The 22,394-nt window shown below is 46.4% G+C and overlaps 2 protein-coding genes across 3 annotated transcripts in view; one reads left to right on the forward strand and one right to left on the reverse strand.

Moving 5' to 3' along the window:
- Positions 1 to 10,470, forward strand: ZPBP2 (zona pellucida binding protein 2). 2 transcript variants are annotated; one of them, XM_081886417.1, is made up of 8 exons: positions 1 to 236; positions 1,682 to 1,762; positions 4,294 to 4,419; positions 5,015 to 5,176; positions 6,476 to 6,694; positions 7,758 to 7,843; positions 9,008 to 9,185; positions 10,348 to 10,470. In XM_081886417.1, the coding sequence occupies exons 1-8, from the start codon at positions 134 to 136 to the stop codon at positions 10,443 to 10,445; spliced, it is 1,053 nt and encodes a 350-aa protein (XP_081742543.1). In that variant the 5' UTR covers positions 1 to 133; the 3' UTR covers positions 10,446 to 10,470. The 2 variants fall into 2 exon arrangements, with proteins under 2 accessions (XP_081742543.1, XP_081742544.1); XM_081886418.1 differs by having other exon boundaries at positions 2 to 140.
- The window catches only part of LOC309355469 (gasdermin-A3-like), an 18,397-nt gene continuing 6,471 nt past the window's right edge, over positions 10,469 to 22,394 (reverse strand). The window contains exons 3-12 of the mRNA XM_081886376.1: positions 21,792 to 22,069; positions 19,970 to 20,144; positions 18,054 to 18,216; positions 17,356 to 17,455; positions 16,315 to 16,368; positions 15,642 to 15,674; positions 14,377 to 14,516; positions 13,206 to 13,383; positions 12,773 to 12,846; positions 10,469 to 11,762 (exon numbers count right to left, since the gene is read on the reverse strand). Of these exons, the coding sequence (XP_081742502.1) occupies positions 11,529 to 11,762; positions 12,773 to 12,846; positions 13,206 to 13,383; positions 14,377 to 14,516; positions 15,642 to 15,674; positions 16,315 to 16,368; positions 17,356 to 17,455; positions 18,054 to 18,216; positions 19,970 to 20,144; positions 21,792 to 22,002 (1,362 nt within the window). The 5' untranslated portion in view covers positions 22,003 to 22,069 and the 3' untranslated portion in view covers positions 10,469 to 11,528. The remainder of the gene's footprint in view (positions 11,763 to 12,772; positions 12,847 to 13,205; positions 13,384 to 14,376; positions 14,517 to 15,641; positions 15,675 to 16,314; positions 16,369 to 17,355; positions 17,456 to 18,053; positions 18,217 to 19,969; positions 20,145 to 21,791; positions 22,070 to 22,394) is intronic.

Raw genomic sequence — 22,394 nt, forward strand, 5'->3', positions numbered from 1 at the left:
TGTTGGTGTGACAGTTGGAACGCCAACTGGACCCAGGAGGGGTACCTCCCTTTGTTTTCCCCTTCTCCTCCCCTTATGGACAGAAGGCTGAGAGGGCCAGAGTAGCAGAAAAGGATGGACTCTCCATTGCACCATGCAAGGCGGCAGCGGTTGGTCACCCCTTCCCCTGTACATCGCCCCCCACCTTCTCCTCATGATGGGGGTCATGCTGAATGCTCTCATGGCCTTGACCCAAGGTAAGTGACATCCATTTTACAATGGATCGGCCAATGGTATGCAGGTCTGGGTACCGGGATTCCCCAGGGGGCAGGACGATGAGCATCACTTGGGTCCGCCCCTTGGTGGTTCTCAGGCCTAGCCTTCTCGCAGAGGGTACAGAAACTGGGTGGGGTGGGGGGAACCATTACATATACAGTCATACCTTGGGTTGAAGTTGCTTCAGGTTGAGCATTTTCAGGTTGCGTTCTGCAGCAACCAGGAAGTAATGGAATGCGTTACTTCTGGGTTTCACCACTCACGCATGTGCAGACGCTCAAAATGACATCACATGCATGCTCAGAAGCAGCGAATCGTGACCTGCGCACGCGCAGATGCACAGACGCAGGTTGTGTTTTGCTCTGGATGTGAACAGGGCTCTGGAATGGATCCTGTTCGCAGTCAAAGGTACAGTGGTGCCTTGCAAGACGAAATTAATTCATTCTGTGAGTTGTTTCATCTTGCGATTTTTTCGTCTTGCGGATAGTGGATTCCCTGGGTATTAACGGCTTTAAGAAAAAGGAAACAAACTCGCAAGACGTTTTCATCTTGCGAAGCAAGCCCATAGGGAAAATCATCTTGCGAAGCAACTCAAAAAATGAAAAACCCTTTCATCTTGCGCGTTTTTCGTCTTGCGAGGTACCACTGTACCACTGTAATTGAGTCTGTTGCAAAAACAACAAAAATGGGTCTTGTTGCGGCACCTTAAAGATGGACACATTTATTGTGGCAGGTTTTGCAGGCAAAAAATCCTCCAAGGTTTATTTTATGCCCTTATGGCTTATTTTATGCCCTTCAATCTGACTTATTCTCATTCTGCTGGAGCCCACTTGTGTGCCACATCAAGTATTTTGGGTAGAACGTTAGGGTGGCTTGCCACGCAAATGCCATCTGATGAAATTCCCTCTTCCTACGTCTTTCTGAGAGGTGTAAGAAGCCTGTCCTGTGTTTGCAGCTGGCCACATTTGCATGGCTGGTGCAAGAGGTCCTGCTGCTTGCAGCAAATGCAGAGCCACTGCCCGCCCCCCCCCCCCAGCACCACACAAGGACTTCCATCTGCTTCCTGCTCCTATTCCTATAGATTGTGTGGTCCTTCCAGAGTAAGGTAAGGTGGGTCATGTAGCCCCAAAGAGCACCAGATCCAGACCCTCTTTCGTCAGACAAACCACCTACCAACATCTTCATTTTATTGGGATTGAACCTCACTTCCTATTCAGACCCTACTATTCCTCCAGGTAGCTCAGGGCAACTTGCATTGCATTGTAATGCTTGTTATCTTCACAACAACTCTGTGAGGAAGGGTAGGCTGAGCATTGACTGGTCCAAGGTCATGGAGCAAGCTTCGTGTGAGTTGAGATTTAACCCCAGGTCTCTGTGGTTCAATCCCATGTGCTCTAATCATTAAATAATTTTATTTTCCCCGCAGTCGAAAATGAAGTGGGCAAAGAACAGTATTCTGTTACGTCAGTTAAAAAGAATTTCATTTATGGCAATACCCACCATAAAGGTAACATTGTATTTTTCCATTTCTAAAATTAAGACGGTGCATGGAATACAGTGTGTGTGTGTTGTTGTTGTTGTTTACCAATGAAAGGAGCAGAGATAATTCTTAGAAGTTCAACAGGTGCATCGTATCCTGTTTGTGTCACTTTATTGAAAGAGGTCTAAACCACTGAGCCGCTTGGGCTTGCCAATCAGAAGGTCGGCGGCTTGAATTCCCACGATGGGGTGAGCAGTTTGAAAGCACACCAGTGCAAATAGATAAATAGGTACCACCTTGGCAGTAAGGTAAACAGTGTTTCTGTGCGCTCTGGCTTCTGTCACAGTGTTCCATTGCACCAGAAGTGGTTCAGTCATGCTGGCCACATGACCCAGAAAGCTGTCTGTGGACAAACGCCAGCTCCCTCAACCTGAAAGCGAGATGAGCGCCACAACCCCATAGTCACCTTTGACTGTACTTAACTGTCCAGGGCAGTGCCGGATTTATGTATAGGCTAAGTAGGCTGAACCCTAGGGCCTCTAAATCTAGGGGGCCTCGCCAGCCTGCCCGCTCCCCAGTATTGCAGTCTTCCATTTCCCAAAATTGTAAACCCAAGACTTCATGCGAGGGCAGGGCAACTTGGGCCTCTAAATCTAGAGGGCCTCACCAGCCTGCCCGCTCCCCAGTGCTGCAGTCTTCCCTCTCCCAAAATTGTAAACCAAAGACTTCATGCAAGGGCAAGGCAACTCAGGCCCAGCAACTATTAGACTCAGGGCTAGCCAGTGGGCCCAATTCAAAGCAGTGGGGCGCAACTTGATTTTTTTTTTTTTTTGTAGGGCCCCACTTCACAGCCAAAGTCTGCAAAATCTTATAGCTATAAATAAAATTCACCTAGATTCCCCTGGTGCAGGGGCCCCCTTAGGAGTGGCCCGCGGTGCCCAATTTGGCCCAATTGCTGCAGTTGCCTTAAAGTCAGCCCTGATGAGACTATGCAGGGGTTGGACTGACAAGCCCTGAACCTTCTAGGTCCCTGGTATCATCATTCAGAGTACAGACTCAAGGGCCTGTTATGGAAATCAATTTTGTCACCTCTTCCCCCCCCCCAAAACCCTGAGACAATGAGCCCAGCCACCCTTTATTCACAGTTGCATAAGCACTACACTACAGCATGGCCATAAACTTGTACATTCAACTGCTGAAATATACACCCAATATGTAGCAATGGAGATTTATGTTACTGCTTTATGAATGAACACTGTGTTTTATGAACGGACTCTGTATTTTTTGAATTACCTAAGAGCCACCAATAGGGAGCTCTAGAATCTGACAGCTAACCAATTGGGTACTACCAAACAGCAACCCCTATTGCTGAAAGCAGGTAACCAGCAGGAAACGCTTCAGCTCAGCCTTTGCACTGTTGACTGAACACCCCCTGTTGTGCAGATAATGGAGAAAGCTCGTAAATTGTATCCCTTCTGGCATCCTGGCCAACTCTATTATGCTGGTGTAAACCCTGGTGCACCAGAAGTACAGAATAACAGCAAATAAAATCCGCTCATACGTCAGCAACTGATAAGACTTGACAACCAATTCTTCCATGGTCTTCCTAAATTATAAAGCTCCAAAATACAGACCAAAAGAGAGCAGGTCTGGGAAGAGCAAGGCATACAATGAGCACCACCAGTGAAGAGGCCCTGCTCCGTGTAGCTCCTGCCCTGTCATTTGATAGGGTGCCCACTTGCCCTCCTTCTTGACATGGAATGCTCTCTATTGGAGTCTCCAGGTCCACTACAAAGACCATAAGCAGGGAGAGCAGGGACCTTAAAGTTTTCAACAGCTGTTAAGGAAGCAAGCAAGCACACAGGTCACCTTTGTGACAGTCAGGACGCCTATGTCCTGACCAGGCCTGCACCCAATCTGGTTTTTGTAAAACCTTGTTTGTCCTCAGTAACCAAAATTATATTATCAACATATACAAGCAGAAAAGTTGTTTTCCTTCATTTGCAAGGAATCGTACAAAACAAAGTGGCACTAATAAAGAAAAGTTCCAGGGTGGTAACAGAAAGCCAACTAAAAATGCTTTTGCAGTTCATCAAAACTATCCAGCAATATCAAGTTCTAGGAAAACTGTGCTATTTAGAGCAATCCTTCTAGTTGGTTAATTGGTTTGGCAACTTCCATGCACATGCTAATTATTTCCACTAAGAGTTAAATGAACTAATCAGAGGCAGCTACAGGAGAGCTATGAGATTCAGGTGTGGGTCAGATGCCTTGTCAATCCCAGCAGGCATATAAGAGGACAACACGGCCTGCCCAGGCCACAAAAGGTTCACAAAGTTCAGTTATTGCAGAAGTTTTTCAGTATTAATTTTATGCATTTTTGTTTATAACACTTCCATTTTCTTCTAGTTGTGGGGGTGGGGGTGGGGAAGGGCCTCACAAGTGGAGTAGCCTAGGACCTCTCTTCATCTAAATCTGGTCCTGGTCCAGGGTCCTTTACCTTTATCTTTACTTATGCTCAGGATATGACCATATTTCAACATCATCTTCTTCTGCAGTGAATGTCTATGTCAAAGTACACAGAGACAGCCCCTTCCTAGTGTGCATGGACTTGTCACTTTCACAAAGTGAAGTCATAGACCCCAACTACCTATGGATTGGGCCAGATGGACTGAACCTGAGACGTGAGTTACCTTTTTGGCAGAATCAGAAATCATAGAATTGTAGAGTTAGAAGGGACCTCTAGGGTCATTTAGTCCAACCCCCTGCAATAGAAAGGATCAATAGGCTGTCTACCTCAACTCCCTCTTGAAGACAGGGCTACAAACTCAACCCCTCCACATGGAGAGATGGATTCACGCATACACCATAATGTGCCACAACTAGAGTGCCGGAGTAGCACAGAAATTAGGTGCTTGTCTGCTGGGATCCAAATAACTGTGTAACTACTTCCATTTGCCCAAGAGGGTATTGGGCTTGTGTTTCCTGACTTTCAGTTGCCCTGGCGCATGGCAAATCACTTTTGAAATTGACAGCTGGGAAATTATATGGTTTCCTATTATATGGTAAAACAGGCCCATTTATTTTGGTATCTGCGCTGATAGTGACTTCTACTGGTGGCAGCTGCCCCAGCACAGAAAGCAAAATTAGGATGCCATTTGCATGTATTGTAGGACCCCTCCCACCAGATCCTTTGCATGCCTGCAGCTGCCTTAGAGCACAGGCTCATGTATGTTGCATGTCTGTTGACCTGGCTTTACCTTTCTTTCTTTCTTTTAGGGAAAAGTTATGTGAATCTCACAGCTACTGGAAAGTTGATGGTGCGCGGTTTTACAGAGCACCTGTCTGGATCTTACACTTGCACACTTTCTTACAGAGTTTTACAGCCCGACATGAAAGGAGAACGAGAGATATTCAAGACATATAGGTTTATGGTGTATGGTAAGAGAAGCAGGTCCTGTCTTGCCTGTGCCCTCCTAACTCTTGCTCTAGGCCTTGCCTAATTCCTAGGCTCACAAACAGGACTGAATCAGGCTACTTTGAGCCTCCAAAAAGCCCCAACATACCAGAGAAGTTTGGATACTCAGAAATGCACCGTCCTCTAATGAGGACTCAGCTAGGGTTGCCAGCTTTTCAGTTAGCTCCTACTCCTGTGCCTTTGACAACATCTAAATCTGCAGACACCATAGGTACTTTATCTCCATTATCTGGAAGGTGTTACCTGTGCATCTTTTGACAGATCAACCTGCTATAAAAGGCACAAGAGCTGGCCAAGCCAACACCTCTCTCTCTCCCCCCCCCCTCATACACAGAGAGAGGGGGGGCACAGGTACAGGTTTTCTGCACTTCTCTTTCTCTACAATTAAACTGGGATTCTGCACTAACTGCTTATATGTAAGTGCCCCAGAGCACCCGTTTACTACTAATATGCAGAAACTGAGCTGGTTCACATGTCATACTAATCCACAGTTTTAATTATTTGTTATTATTTATTAAATTTGTATACTGCCCTATACCCTCAGGTCTCAGGGCACTTCACAGTTTTAATGCAAGGCGCATGAGTTGGAACAAACCTGAGCAAGCCTTGAGCTTTCATGCTCCTCTAATGTCTTCCCCATCCAGCTTCCTAGATGATCGAGTCCTGGAGCCATGGTTCTGAGTAACTATAGTGAACTTAAACAAGCCAACCACCCAAGCCATGGTTTGAAGCTGGCTTGTTAATGCTAACCGCAGTACGTCAGTCAAGAAAAAGCCATGGTTAACTTAAACGTGAAGCTTTAAACTCCTCCTGGCTGTGCAAGAGAAGAGGAAAAGGGTTAGCACATGAATGCTCATTCTAGCTCATGCACATTATGCTAAACTACAGTTGTGCTAACATGACCGTTGTTCATGGATTTTGTCCCAGGTGCCCTGCTTCTTCCCTGACTTTTAGTGGCCAAAGAAAGAAGCTTTAAGTGAGAAAGAGAAACAGCAGCAGCACTTCTGGTGTGGCTTACCTGGTGTCAGATTGTAGCCAATTCATAGATCACAACCCATATACATTGACCGAGGCCTGAAAACAATAGATTAATTTACACCATAAGCCTGAGAGAAAAGAGCCTGGGTCTTTTATTTTATGTACAAATTGTAGTTGCAGTAGGTGCTTTATAAATAGATAAATATGGTTAGCAACAACAGCAGATGATAGTGCATACCATTTAGAGTCAATCACATTTTTCCTCTCACCCCTATCTTTTAAAGCATATCGGGAACCAGATTACACGTATCGAATGGCTGTTCACTTTACGACCAAAGAGTGCCGTCTAACAACAAATCATCAATTCTTTCAAGAGCTAAATAAGATCTTGAACAATCTGATTTCCCACCTGACGTGTCGTATCAGCGAGACGTCCTACAGATGCTTTTCTGTCAAGCGACCAAAACATGGGCTAGAAGATGAGCTGTTCATTGTTTTTCAAGGTAACAGAAGAGGGGTGTTTCTGTTTTGTCACCATGGCCTTTGGCCAATGGGAAACAGTGGTGGGATGATCCACATAGAGCTAGATATTTAGAGAGGATCTCTAAAGATCCGTCAGAGGGATATTCTATCTCCAGTCTTAGTGCCAAACACCACAGCATTGAAATGTCAAATAGGCCCTCTGCCTGTTCTTTAAGAATAAAAGGGGGAAATGCTGCCTTTTACTCTTAAACAGCAGGCAGAGGATTTATTTCCAATCTCAGTGTTATGGTGTTTGGTGCTAAGATCAGAGATAAAAGATCCCCCTGACTGGCCTTTAGAGAGGTTCCCTAAAGGGCATTTTATCTCTTATCGGAAGAGAAAGTGCCCTGTCTTTCTAACAGTACACAAACTTCCTGAAAGGTCTCTTGCAGACCTCCACTGAACTTCCTTGCAATATGCAGCCACCAGAGAGGGTTGGGTCTTGGTTCACATGGGCTCACACGGGGCAAAGTGTAGGCCCAAATGACATCATGAGAGCTGCCTGCAGCACAGAACATGCCCCAGAATTTACTGCAGGGCAGTGGGGTTTAATGGCAGAGATATCAATGGCAAAAATCTTCTCACAAGATAGAAAGTTTGAAAGCTGCTGCCATAGGCCAGGCCTTCTGTCGCTGTCCATGGTACTTGGTTATAGTATAACTGAAGCCACATTCCTTCTTCCTCTGTTGCTTGCTTCACCCATCACTTTAAGAGCTTAGAGTTTGGGGTTTATTTCCTCCCCGCCTTCCTGGCCCAAAGATGGAGCTATAAGACAGGTTATGTGTCTCCTGGATTGTCCGTCCTTTTCTAATAACACTCCTAAACAAGGCAGATCTAATAAAGCTTGAAAGAAGGCAGCCTTTGTGACTGCAGTCCTAAGCAACCTTTCCTGGAAGCAAATTCCATTCCAATCGCCCAGGTTTAGTTGTGAGTAAATAAGACTTGGGAATGAGTGCAAAAACCCTGTCTTTGGTGATTCTTTGGGCACAATTAACAGAGAAATGAATTTTCATCAGCAGGCAGTTGTATTTCTTTGCCTTTTAGTGAGTCCATTTGCCCCTGGCTGGGAACTTATCTGTCGCAAGATGGCCTCTGACTGTGAAGATGTGACCAACAACCGTGTTCAAAAGGTCAGAGTTCTTTTCAAAAAATAATAATTCTGAACTGGAATATTCAACAGTTATACATTCCAAAATGCTAACAAGATAAGTGAGTTGGGAGAGAGGGAATAGAGGCTCAGAGCAGCTTACAAAGCATAAAATACCTTTTCCTACTCCTTGGCATATAGCCTCCTGTGTACACTAACAAGTCATAACCGTTCTCTCTTGCAGTATCTTGGGTTCGAATTGCTCTCTAAGTTAGGTTTTTTGGGGTGGAGATAGGTAGGTGCCCCCTCTCCCCAACCGGCTTGGATCCCTAACTGTTCTGCACATCTGCTGCAGTTGTCCTTTTTTTTGGCTAACTGTTTTGAACGCACCCCGCCCCTTGTGGTTATTCCATTAGGGTAAATGGGGCACTACCCCTTTAACCTCAATCTGCCCTCTGCCAGCGCCTACCTGTCTGTCTATTTACATGCATCCAGTTGATGGGATGGCCCTGACTGTTGGTTTCAGCATTGCCCTGGCAGAACTCAGCAAGGAGCAGGGTGGGAACCAAACTAGAATTACTTGGCTCTGCCCATCATTGGCTCTGGTTCCACCTCCTCCTGGTCTCCCTGGCCTGCCCTACCAGTACCAAGAAGCACCCTCTACCATTCGCACATGCACAGTATTACTAAGAAGCATGGCTGCCATGACAGCCTACTGAACATTGAGGCTGGCAGTGCCAACAGGAAAAGGAGGGGATAAACAGTGGCTGGAGAAATTAAAGGGAGCAGCCATAACCTAGAGGCCAGGGTTCCTGCACCTTCGGTTTTTATCCTGAAGTGGGAGGGTGATTTCAGCAGATGCCGCTCCTCGTGATATGCACTGCAGGGGCGTGAATACCTTCACGTAGCCCATTGCTATCCTTTAAAAGTGCGGGGAGCAAGCAACTTCAAATAGCATAGATGTTTGAACACTAGAGGGGTCTTCCGCAGGCATTTTCAAATGTTAGTGCACAATTTATGGGGACTAAAATCTTGTTCCTTTATGTAATGAAGTGGGGAGAGAATGGTTGCTATAGAATGCACTGGCAAGGGCAAGGAAGTGAGAAGGAATAAACCCCCCTTGTTACATGTAGGGAAATATATAACGTTGATGCATCCAGTCAACATGCATGTTGTTGTATTTTTCTGACTTAATTGTATGTTTTAGGCCCAGTCGCTCGTGGAAGAGTTCTTCCGTAGGCAGCAGTACATCATGAAACATGAGTTTCAGAATGCCCCTGCAATCCATTACGTAGACCATAGTTTACAAGTCACTCGGCTGGACAGCTGCCGGCCAGGGTTTGGGAAAAACGACATCGCCCACAGCGACTGTGCAAATTGCTGCGGTATTTGTTTTATTATCTATCTGTTCCCACCACCCTCACCATCCTCCTCCGAAGTGTTTGGGATGGCACACATGGCTTTGGGAAGGTCACTCCCCATTTATTATCACAGCTCTGCAAGGTAGCTACTGAGGGTGAGAGAGGTTAGGCTCAGATCACCCAGCAATGGATGCCCACTTGATTTCTCCTATTAAATCAAGCGATATAAGGGCTCTTTGAGCACAGCTTTTTGAGGCTGAGAGAACATCTCCTACGCAACCTCAAAAGCACAGAGGTGCAATTGCTCCTTTTAGAAACAGGGATGGGTGAATCTCTCTATTTTAGGTCAGTGCCACTTTGGCCAAAAAAAAATCAACAACCCCAATTCGTTTCTGCAGCACATTGCCCAACCAAAAACCTCTCAAAATACTATTGAAATATTTATCCCAAAAATATTTTTATTCCCTCTGCACACATGTACAGTGGTACCTCAGGTTAAGAACTTAATTTGTTCTGGAGGTCTGTTCTTAACCTGAAACTGTTCTTAACCTGAGGTACCACTTTAGCTAATGGGGCCTCCTGCTGCTGCCGCACGATTTCTGTTCTCATCCTGAAGCAACATTCTTAAACCAAGGTACTATTTCTGGGTTAGTGGAGTCTGTAACCTGAAGCGTCTGTAACCCGAGGTACCACTGTAAATACAAACAGTGTAGTGACATTTGGAGGCGGGTGAAAGCAGAGGTGCCAGAACGGATTAAATTCGTCAACCAAGGTACCCCTGCTATTTGTAATTCCCATCCTGTGAAAATTGCTTTGCTTCCCACTGTCACTATTACAACGAGGATTTGATGTTAAAGATAACAAATGAGCACTGGAAGTTTGGCAGCAAAATAGTAACAATAAAAACAAACAAACCTGATGAATTTGTGGAATAAATGCAATATCGCAAGATGAGGGAATGGCCATTTGACAAATAACTTGGAATTGTAAATAAATGTTTTCCTTAATTGCAAAGGTTAGACAAATGATTGCAGTGCTGTTGCACTTGGTCCTTTGTGCATATGTTTTGCATATGTGTGCATGGAGAGGTAGATATATAATCTTGATTGTTGCAAGAATATCATGACTGATAACCCATTAGATGGCTTCATTTCCCCAATATGACATTTGCCCATTTGGTTCGCAGTGGCCTGTGATCCCGGGAGCTACAGCCCAAACAATGCAGTGGTCTGCCAGCCGTGTGCAAATATACGGATTAAAAACTACGGAGCAAAATCCTGCTAAATAAAAACAAAATGAGAAAAATGGAGAGTGGATCCTAAGACTTGTTATTTCATCGTTTTCTGCTCCAATCATGGGTTCAAACAAGAGTCAAAGAAAGACATGAAAACGATAGCACTGTATTTACTTCCACCATGGAATGTCTAGTAAATATACAATAAAATTAAGCACATAATTCAAAATAAGATCCAACAATAAATAGCTAACAATAAATATGTGGAAACATAATACCAATAAAGCAAAACTAAGGCATCTCCAAAATTAAATATTGATCCCAACAAAAACACCTGAGCGATACTAGTCTCTAGGCATCCTGAGTGTCTTAATAGTCACAATTTGTGACCCTCGTTTCAAGGGAATTTATTCCTAATTTTGAACTCAGCAGCTGAGAATTTGGCTCCTCCCACTTCCAACAGTGTATCGCCATACAGAAGCTGGACCACGAGGCCGTATAACACTCTTCTGAAAAGTCTTAGGATAATCATAGTTTAGGGTTACACTCTAGTTGTTGACTAGCTGCAGTTTCCTGTGAAACAGGAAGCCTCCACATTTGTATTAATGTTACATGTGGCCTTTGGACCAAATACCCCTCCTAATGATGATGTGATGATGATGATGATGATGATGATGATGATGATGTTATTTATATGCCGCCCACATGACTGGGTTGCCAAACGGAAGAACCTTGTCAACAAATATTTCCAAAGTTCCTGCAAGAATCATGCATTTGATGATATGAAGACCTCATGTGCAATCTTGGTCTGGCATCTGGGCCATGTGGCTGGATTTCACAAAGACGCATCAGAAGATGGAAAACCATACAGGTTAGGATGGTAACTGGGATGGCAAACCACTCCCAAGCAGCCTTCTATCTATCACCCAATGCAAACCATTTGCTACTTCTTGTGGTCTTCCAATCGCTCCATTCCACAAGCGGAGAAGCAGGAAGCACCAGCCAATTCAGAACTGGAGGGTGGAAGCACTGAGTGCTGTGCAGGGCTTTACACCTTAAGTCCTCAGCCCAACTGACCTCCCTTGCAACAGGGGGAAAGATTTGCCTTCTTAGGATCTGTTTTACTTCCTGCTTCACCCACTTAGGATCTGCAGGGCATACAAGCTGGAGTACAGAGCAGCCAGTTCTGAACGGGCTTCGTTGCTCCACAAACAGACGGTGGAGTCTTTCCCAGCTTCCAAATCCAGCCCACAAGTTTGCAGCATCTCAATGGCCAGGGGAATTTCTTCGTTCTTCGAGGAATGGTGTGGAATCTCGAAATCGCTGCCTTCGTCGCCAAAAAGAATCCACTCCAAAATGCCATCCATCTTTTGATGTAAAAAAAAAGAGGGAGAGAGAGAATGGGACAAGATGAGCAAAAGGGCCAATTTACACCTGCCCCTTCCTCTGGCATATGAGCAATAATTGCCTTCCTTGGGCGCACAAGTGCATGTGAACTGAGCGCTCACAGATACAGCAGGGTACAATTCCTGGGATAAATTGTGGGAGAGGGCAGTAACTGGAGAAGGCATGAGAAAAGCCCTGCTGGACAAAAATCCTGTCTAGTCCAGCACCCTGTTTTCACAGTGGCCAACCAGATGCCTGTGGAAAGCCCCAAAGCAGAATTTGAGTACAAAAACACACTCCCATTTTGGATTCTTAGTAACTGACATACTGCCTCAGCTACTGAGGTAATATAAAGGTAAAAGGCAAAGGACCCCTGGACGGTTAAGTCCAGTCAAAGGCGAATATGGGGTTGCGGCACTCATCTCGCTTTCAGGCTGAGGGAGCTGGCGTTTGTCCACAGACAGCTTTCTGGGTCATGTGGCCAGCATGACTAAACTGCTTCCGGCATAACGGAATACTGTGACGGAAGTCAGAGCACACAGAAATGCCGTTTACCTGCCGCAGGGGTACCTGTAATATATGAGGTAATATACAACCATAGGGACTAGTAGCCACTGATAGACTTCTCTTTAGTCTGTTCCCAGCCTGCTTTCTTGTTTCTTCACACATGCACACATGTTCACCTCACTGTAACTAGGGAGAAGTCACCTCCCCTAAACTCTGATTCAAAATACTCCAGAAAGATTTTTTACGTTTTTCCTAACTGTTCCTTCCCCAATGAGGAAAGATCAACCATCTTGGGCAGAGTGGATGACCACGAAAGAGACAGCCAGTGGCCATAACAAAATGTTAAAACTCTTAAGGGAAAATCGTCCTGATGTAAAGGGTGAGGGAAGAGCAAATGAATACCTCCCAGGCATGAATATTGATCTTTTCTTTAAAATAATAATAATAAAACTACATGGAAGGAGTTAAGCCGGAAGGTCCTCACCATCTCCAGCTGCTGGGCCATTTTCTTCTTCTTCAGGATGGTATCCAGCAGGGGTAGCATCTCATAGTCCAAGTCTGTGAACACAAATCCCAAGACGTGATGAATGGAGCAATACTGCCACATCTGGATGGTAGCATCTTTTACACACACATGCGCAAAGTTATCCAGAACAGACAGGTCTGGATGGATGGCTTAGAGAAGGCATAGGCAAACTTGGTCCTCCAGATGTTTTGGGACCACAGTTCCCATCATCCCTGACCATTTGTCCTGTTAGTTAGGGATCATGGGAGTTGTAGTCCCAAAACATCGGGAGGGCCGAGTTTGCCTATGCCTGGCTTAGAGGCTTGCAATGAAGGTGCAAAAACTATCCACCAACCCCTCTGGCTTTGGGGAAGCCAAGCAGACACACCCAACCGATAAGTGTTTTCCATACCATCTAGAGAAGAACAAAGGAAGTTGACTGGTCCCCAGAGATCTTGGTTTTTCACACACTCTGTGTCTTGAGAAATCCCTAAATAGGAAAGCAGCTTTTCCACAGAAGGTCGGTGTTCCTCATTCAGTGACTCAAGCATGGAGTGGTCGACACTGTTTCCTGCCATAGAAAGCTCCAGCTGATGGGAAATTATAGCAATTGGTCAGTCAACAAGGGTGAAAATGGATAGCTGCCACATATAGCAGAGCCCTTAGCTCCCAATGCCTTTCTTTTCTTTTCCCCCCAGAGCTGAGATGCATATTTGCTGCTAAGTTCAAATTAAGGACTTCTGGAAAGATAAGCAATGTGATTAGGTGCAGAGACTAAGTGGATAAGTTTGGGTAAAGCCAGGATCTTGGAACAGACAGGCTGGAAGCTCAAGAAAGAAGATACTTTGGTAGCAGCTTTCCGGAACAAGCGCTGAAACTGAAATAGACGCGGGAAGGATACATACCCGCTGTGAAGAAGAACCTGTGGCCCTGCAGGTGTTGCTTGACTCCAGCTCCCATCTGCCCCAGCTAGCATGGCCAATAGTTAGGAATGATAGAAGTTGTAGTCCAACAACATCTAGAGGCAGAGCTGCCCCAGCCAGTAGGCAGGGTGAGTGAGGCTGCTACTTCAGGTGGCAGATGCCTCCAGGTGGCATGCCAATGAGTGTCCCGCCTGCCCTGCCAACACCAGTGGTGGAGAAGCACCGCCACCAGCAGCACCGATTTTGGGCAAGATTGCATCCATCTGGGGCAAAATCTTACCCGAAATTTGCAAACCCTTCCCCCAAATCTACGCAGATGATACTACTTCTAGGCCATGAACAGGTCAGTGGTGGCAGCAGGGCAAAGCGGCAGTTCCCGTTTTGTCTACAGCCCCCCCTCAGCCCCCGTCTGGTGGGTCACAGGTTCTCCATCCCTGGCATTTACAGATTTAGTCTGTGTCCATACTAGGGTTGAGTCTCCAGCCATTTGTGGACTACAGCTCCCATCATCCTTAGCTAGCAGGACCAGCGGTCAGGGACGATGGGAACTGTAGTCCACAAACAGCTGGAGACCCAAGCTTGGGAAACCCTGGTCTACACCTACATGCAGCAGAATAGCACGGTATATGAGCTGTCGAGCAGCTGAGAAAAGTGACCAACCATCGACTGGACAGTGGGAGCGACTTCTCCGTCCTGCAGGAAAACTTCGAAGGATTCCAGAAGCTGCTTCTTCAAAGGCTGGCTCAAGAGTGCCAGCGGCTCATATGCCTCTTTGACAGCATCTTTCACTTGCTGGACAGCTAAAGGTTGCAGTCAAGACAGTTAGCATGATTTGCACTATGGCGCTTCTGATAACACACAGGTTCAACAGGTTTGCCACCCCTGATCTGAACGAGGAGGTGGCTTTGCCTTTGAGGACTGAGGCTGGTTTATGATGGGCAATAAGCTCTTGGGTAAATAACCAGCCTCTCTGTTAAAAGTGCTTGTTAGGGCACATTGCTTAGATATTCCAGCGATACATAAATAGCTTAAATGAATAGTATGGCATTGAGTTTCAGAGGCAGTGGGAGCTAATTTCAGCTGGGCTCAGCTTTGAGAGGAACATAGACCACACCTGGAGAACTGTGTCCAGTTCTGGGCACCGCAATTAAAGAAGGATATTGACACACTGGAATGTGTGCATTTGAGGGTGACCAAGATGATCAAAGGTCTGGCAACCAAACCTTAGGAGGAATGGTTGAGGGAGCTGGGTATGTTTAGCACAGAGAAGAGGAGACTGAGAGGAGATGTAATAAAGGTAAAGGGACCCCTGACCATTGGGTCCAGCCGTGACTGACTCTGGGGTTGCAGCGCTCAATAGACACCTTCAAATATCTAAGGAGCTGTCACTTGGAGGATGGAGCAAAGCTTGTTTTCTCCTGCTCTGGAGGTTAGGACCTGAACCAGTGGCTTCAAGTTACGGGGAAGGAGATTCCGATTAAATATCAGGAATAACTTTCTGATATTAAGAGCTTTTTGACAGTGGAGCATCCTCCCATGAGTGGTGGTGTACTCTCCTTCCTTGGAGGATTTTAAACAGAGGTTGGGTGGCCACTTATCATGTATGATCTAGTTGAGATCCTTGCATTGCAGGGGGCTGGACTAGATGACCCCCGGGGTCCCTTTCAATCCTACGATTATGTGATTCTACAATTTTTATGATACTGAGCCAGACCTACTGCCTACTACTGACTGGCAGTAGATCACTTATTACCCGTTCCTACCAGGAGATGCTGGGGACTGAACCTGGAACCTCCCGCATGGAAAACAGATGTTCTGCCACAGAGCTATGGAAGGAATTTGCTGGTCTCTGGTGGGAAAGATCTGCAGGATTGGGACGGGCAAAATCCAGGTGCGAAATCAGAAAGCAACAGAAGGCCACTTGCCTGTTAGTGAGGAGCCCAGCTCATCCTGGAATGCTAAAGGGAGAAGGAGAGAGAAATTAAAAAATATTGGCTGAAAAATACCCACTTGGAATTCATGTTAGCTAAAGCTGTGTTCACTGTGCACCCACTGTGTTTCCAAGTGCTGGGTTCACACATAATCCAAAACGCATTATGCACCCTGGACCTTTTTAACAGAACACTACGGCTTGAGTCCCTGTTCCTCAAACCAGCTTCACACCAGCTAGAATTCGTAAGCTGTTCCTAATTCATCTCTAGCCAAGGTGTGAACACTTGGCACAGGGCAAAGACATCCCCGCCCTGTTAAACGCCCCCCCTTCATGTGTGCATGAGCAGAAATGAATCTGACACTAACAAAGCCATGTTGATGTGAAGAGCTGGAGCGGAAAACATTGTGAAACCCACCAGGTCGGGGAAATCTAACAGTGCTGTGCAATGCTAATGTAACAACTATAGTAATCTTTGCACACCTTTTCCTCTGTTCCCTCGCCTCCTTCTTGTCCTGCCTACTTTGGACATTCATACTGGCGCATTATCAAGACAGAGTCCTCTCGGTCTGTCTCTTTTTGTTTTGCTTGCATTATTCCGCAAAGTGGCATACATTTTGAGTACATTATTATGCGTAAATTATAAGTAACAACAGTCTCACACATACCATCATACGTGAGCGAGGAAACCAACTTTGTTTGAAGCCGCTGGCAGAGCAAAACTGGAAAGAAAACGAAGCAATGATCAGGAGAGGATATAGAATCGAGTTCTTCATGTCTTCCATGGTCTCAGAGTGACCCTGGGGCAACCTGCAGAGCTGAACTGTTTAGCTACAGGTAGATGCCTCACACACCAGCTGTTATCACACCACCCAGCAAGCTCTCCAGTTCCTGTGGTTCTGCACACCAAGAGCATCACTGTCAGGGACTGGTCCAAAGAGGAAGGATGGTGAAGTCCGCCCTGCACCCCCCCCCCCACTTCCCGGAGAAGAGGGAGACAGTATAGATTTAGAACAGTGGTTTGCAGAAGGTCATAGTTCAGAGGCTGCAGAGCGGAGAAGCTGGGAAATATTGGGAGGGAAACAGGAAGAAGAAGCACCAGGGGAGAAACAGCTGACAGATTCAGAGTCTCTAGAAAGCATCCAGGACACGCCCCCCCCCCTTCAAGGACCCGGCGTGCCTTGAGAGTAGTAGAACAGAAAGCTCAGAGATAGAAAGCACAGATCAGCAGACGCAGGGGTGATGTAGAATAGGAGGGACTGAGGCGGTGGGACTTAGAGCAACGCCATTATCTAAGAGAGACTGCATTCCTTTCTCTCTCTCTGTGAATACTGAATAAACTACTTGGTAAGAACTCTTCTTATTTATCTGCTTCTTGGCATCCCACTTGACAATCATTTTCTCACTCTGTTGCAGGGTGAATTGACTCATGGGCAACCTGCTGGAAGCTTCATGCTACTAGTAGAAGGGGAGCTGATACCCCTGGCCATTTAAAAATGAGAGAGCTGCTCTCTAGATCATCAAGAGGGCAGAGACTGTGGAACCTCCAGGTGCTGGACTATAAGTCCCATCATGCTGTCTGGGGCTGAAAGGAATTGGAATCCAACAACTGGAGGGCCGTAGGTTCCCCATCCTGGCTCAAGATGCTTTCACCTTCTTTGTGGAAGCTATACCCGTCTCAATCTGTGCAGACAACTCTTTTCACTCACCCAGTTCTTCATCGTAGGTTTGGAGCTTCTCAACCGCATAGGCCAGCACTGTGCCCTGGGGGATCAGCATTGCATTCTTCTTCACTGTTGTGCTGAGGCCCTGTGTGCAGACAGTTGTTGTTCTTGTGGTTTATTATTATTATTATTATTATTATTATTATTATTATTATTATTATTTCAATTTGTATACTGCCCTTCATCTGAAGATCAAAGGGCAATAAAAATACGAAATGAGAACACAAAAGACATAGCAGCAACCACAACAAACCAATAACCCCCCTCTCACAAGCACTTATAAAAGGCCATAGTTTGATTGTTTAATCAGCCAATTACCTGGTAACAACAACATTTTGTTTGTTTGTTTGTTTCCCACCCATCTGACTGGGTTACCCCAGCCTCTCTGGGCAGCTTCCAACTAAAAATAAAGGGACAAAACAACACATCAAACATTAAAAGTTTCCCCAAACAGGGCTGCCTTCAGATGTCTACGAAAAAGCATCTGACAGGAGGGCATTTGACAGGATGGGTGCAACTACCTAGAGACATTTTGTTGCCTGGCGCCTAAAGACCTGTAATGAAGGTACCAGGCAAGCCTCCTGGGGAGAGCATTCCACAATTGGGGAGCCACCACAGAAATGTGGGTTGTGGGAGACAGAAAGAGAGAAGAGGGAGAAACCACAAAGCTAAAGGCCACAAACCTGTATCGTCAATATTTCCGCTGCTGTCACCGTTCCCTTGCCTCCTGCTTGGACAGTCTCCTCAATCAGAAGCGGCTCCATTATCTCGAAAGCCTCCGTCACAACGTAGAAATGCAGCTTAGGGTAGAGTTGCTGGAGAAGGCTGAGGGATGGCACCATTTTCCTGAAAGCAACGGGGAGGTGTGTTGCAATGGCTCCTAAGCATTCAGGGTTCTTGCTGAGTGAGGAAAGAACAGGGGGGCTTCTGCGCCCCTCGTGAGGGCCACTCTGGGAAGGGCTACAGAGCAAAAGGTTCCCAGCGATGTGGCACTTTCCCAGACCCCACACCTGGATCCTGCCGAAGACAATTTGCTTGCTGAGGCAAAGGACAACATGGTGTGTCTCCCCGCCCGCTTTCCATGTGACCTTCCTGGCAGTTTCACTTCAAGACTAAAAGCATCATCTTAATGCGCATGCCTCCCAGTCCACAACTGCACAATATTTGTTCCACCCCAGGCACCAGCAACCTCCGCTACACCACTGCTACCCAGATGCTCAGAAAGTTGAGGTCTTTTTAATCTGTTTTAGTATTTTAATTTTTGCATGCTTTAAAAGAGGTTTGTATTTTTTTTTCTTGGTTTTATTGTTTCCCCTTTTTGTATACTGTTTTGATGGTTGGTTGTGTGTGTGTGTGTGTGTGTGTGTGTGTGTTTTACAATCAAGCAATGTATAATTTTTATGAAATGAATAAATGGCTAGCCTCCTGGAAAGTGAGGAGAGTGAGCATTCCAGAGACAAGGCAAGAATTGTCGCAGATTCTGCAAGGAGTGCATAACTCAAGTCCTAACTCAAGGAATCCTAACTCAAGGCTGCTTTCTTTCTTCTATCCTTGACTGCCCTCTCGTGGAAACTGTTGGGGCTGCAGTTAAGTCTTAAGCCCTCTTAGCAAGAACGGATTCTATTTGTACTGAACCGCTGTTGCAGCTTTTGCTTGTTCCCTTCCACGTGGGAACTTTCATTTTGTTTGCTTTCACCTTGCTTTGTCATTTAACATTGGGTATGCCAGGTTGCAGGGATGCGGGTGGCGCTGTGGGTTAAACTACAGAGCCTAGGGCTTGCCGATCAGAAGGTTGGTGGTTCGAATCCCCGCGACGGGGTGAGCTCCCGTGGCTCAGTCCCTGCTCCTGCCAGCCTAGCAGTTCGAAAGCATGCCAGTGCAAGCAGATAAATAGTTACTGCTCCAGTGGGAAGGTAAATGGCGTTTCCATGCACTGCTCTGGTTCGCCAGAAGCGGCTTAGTCATGCTGGCCACATGACCCGGAAGCTGTACGCCGGCTCCCACGGCCAATAAAGCGAGATGAGTGGCGCTACCCTAGAGTTGGTCACGACTGGACCTAATGGACTGGTCCCTTTACCTTTACCTTTACCTATGCCAGGTTGCAGTGAGAAATGGTGCTCCATAGTGCTAGCTGCCCTCACAAGGACTGCCAGGCTATTCCTATTCTCTGATCCTTCCTGTTCAGAGGGAGCCTGGCACAGTCATGGTATGAAAAGTTTCACTGAAAGACAGGGTGCCCAACATGCACTGCCTATTTGTTGCACATTTAAAGCACATGGCAATCCCCCCAATAAATCCTGGGAACCGTAGTTTGCTAAGGGTGCTGGGAACTGTAGCTCTATGAACTACAGTTCCCAAGGTTCTTTGCAGGGGTGATGTGTTTTAAATGCACAGTGTGGGTGTGAGAATGGATGTGGGCCTGATCCATTTCCCTGTCCTACTCTGCAGCTCTTGGTGACACCCAAAGTCAGCTTCCTGGAGCAGCTGGAGTCTCCTTTTGCAGTGCAAGGCTCTCCATTTGCATAAACCAAAAAAGGCAATGGCCAACAAGCCTGGTCAACTTCTCCCCTTCCCAAGCACCCTGCAAAGCCATGCTCACCACAGCTCCCTGGTGTCCACATAGGTTTTCCTCACAGCTACCAGAGAGGAAGACAAGGAAGCCGAGCCCAAGCCGCTGATATCCACTGCAGCAGTCTGTATCTTGAGGTTCAGTTTTGCTCCAGATTTGTGGCAGATGTTTGCAGAGAACAGAAGTGGTTCGGAGTGTTTCAGTTCTGGGGAAAGCACAACAAAACCCGACATTCAAAACACTTCGGTCAGATTTATTTCTTTAACCACCACATTCCACTCCTGATGATTCTCAAAGAGGTTCACAATAATCAAATCATATGCACAGGCAGATGCTATCACCCTTCTTCTAATTACAGAGCCAGAACAGCAGGTTCTCTCAACGACATTAAACTGTTCTACTTTGTGGCTCCTACCTCTGCTTCCTTGAAAGGGATCTGTATGTTACGACCAAACCCATTGAGTTGATGCAATCCATCCTCCCATTCTCTCCCCTCCTAGTGGACTTTGTTTTCTTCCTTACTGGAAGAAGTTGCTTGGCAGGAGGGTGGAGCATCTAGATGTGCTCCCTTCCAAGAAGTGGGTCTTTGTTGCTTACCAGAATAGATATGGGGAGGAGTGATCTGCCCGGGGCAAGGTTAACATAGATCCTTTCTGCTCCCTGAGGCCAAATACCTATGGTTTGCCATTATGTCTGAATTGGACGAACTATCCGTTGTGCATTCAGTGGTCTATGTTTGCCTGAGCCTCGACTAAGAATCCTGAGCCCCTGTGTTCTGATTCGATACGTGATATCCAATCCCAGAACATTTCAGGTTTTGGACCTCTGCCATTGGCCCTTAAACTCTGAGTTATGATTCGCAGCTTGGAAGTTTAGACAGCCAATCGCGTTGGGAATGGGAGTGGCCAAGGCCTTCAGAAATGTACATAAGCAGTTGCTTTGCCCCTGTTGTCCAGTTCTGTTAATTCAGTAAAAGTTCTTGCTGCTATCACTTGTGTCTTGCCTCGTGGGAACCCACCTACACTTCACTATTGTTACTACAAACCACTTTCCATGCAAACCATAACCGGGATCTGTAGTTCATATTGGGTATGTGAGTTTGAAGCATGGCCTGCTGAAGAGCTAAACCGCAAATCCAAACACCTTTTGCCACATTCCAGACACCCCAGCCATGAAATTCCAATGTCCATGGAGGGCTACTTCAAATGTGTGTGCATGGAAGTGGGAACACCTTCAGACGAGGCACGCACAACTTTCCAGCCTAAACCCCAAACGGAGCCTACATAAGCCATGCATAAGCAAATAGCAAATCTTCATTGCCTGTCTGGGACAAGAGCCTCTCCAGCTCTATGAGCCAGTGTTGTGTAGTGGTTAAGAGCGGTAGACTCGTAATCTGGTGAACCGGGTTCACGTCTCCGGTCCTCCACATGCAGCTGCTGGGTGGCCTTGGGCCAGTCACACTTCTTTGAAGTCTCTCAGCCCCACTCACCTCACAGAGTGTTTGTTGTGGGGGAGGAAGGGAAAGGAGATTGTTAGCCGCGTTGAGACTCCTTCGGGTAGTGATAAAGTGGGATATCAAATCCAAACTCCTACTCCTCCTCCTCCTCCTCCTCCTCCTCCTCCTCCTCCTCCTCCTCTTCTTCTTCTATGATGCTCTGATTTGGCTTCACTTCTAGATCCCTGGGTTGCTTGTTCCTGGGTTGCTTGTCGCAGTTGTTAAACAGGAAAAAAAGTCTCCCCTAAGCTTTGGTATGCACCCTGGTCTGGACATGGTTTCTAGTAAGCCACTGTATTGCTCCCAGCCCCACAGACCCTAACAGATGCCTACTAAATTATACGAAAAACAACATACCTATTTCCACCTCTGCTCCTTTCTCGAGCACATCCACCAGCTTGAAAGGGCTTGGGGAATACTTCCGCGTATTCCAAGGAAACCTGGATTGCTCTTTAGTCACCAAAGAGAGAGGCTGGAAGCTATCGGTGAGTACCTGGCTAGTCACAGGTATCAGCCTCCTATCTGAGCCCAGCTCTTTTATAAGCTGCTTGGTCAGCCGCTTAAACATTTTTTATCCCCACAGATTGGAAGACGCCGAGACACAACAGCAGGGAGGCAGGAAGGCAGCTCACAACCTGTAAGGAAGGAACCGAATTATTTTATTTTTATTTAAACAGGATAGCCAGTGTGGTAAAGTCGTTCAAGTGTTGTATTACGACCAGGGAGGCTAAGGTGCAAGTTGGTGACTGTGGCCCAATCATTGCCACTCCCTTGAGCCTACCTCATAGGATAGTTGTGAGGGTTAGAATTGTGAGGGTAATATCTGCAGCATACATTTAAAACCCATGGCTCTCCCCCCCCCCACAAGAATCCCGGGAACTGTAGTTTACCCCTCACAGAGCTACAATTTCCAGTCCCCTTAGCAAACTATAGTTCCCAGGATTCTTTGAGAAAAGCCAA

Source organism: Podarcis melisellensis (assembly GCF_964234715.1).
Source record: "Podarcis melisellensis genome assembly, chromosome: 13".
NCBI classification, from domain to species: Eukaryota; Metazoa; Chordata; class Lepidosauria; order Squamata; family Lacertidae; genus Podarcis; species Podarcis melisellensis.

Bases quoted from the DNA above. Each gene is read 5' to 3' on its own strand.
- ZPBP2 (XM_081886417.1), top strand. From the start codon at position 134: ATGCAAGGCGGCAGCGGTTGGTCACCCCTTCCCCTGTACATCGCCCCC. The intron at 5,177-6,475 runs GTAAGAGAAGCA...TATCTTTTAAAG, and splicing joins ATATAGGTTTATGGTGTATG to CATATCGGGAACCAGATTAC. The intron at 9,186-10,347 runs GTATTTGTTTTA...TTTGGTTCGCAG, and splicing joins CGACTGTGCAAATTGCTGCG to TGGCCTGTGATCCCGGGAGC.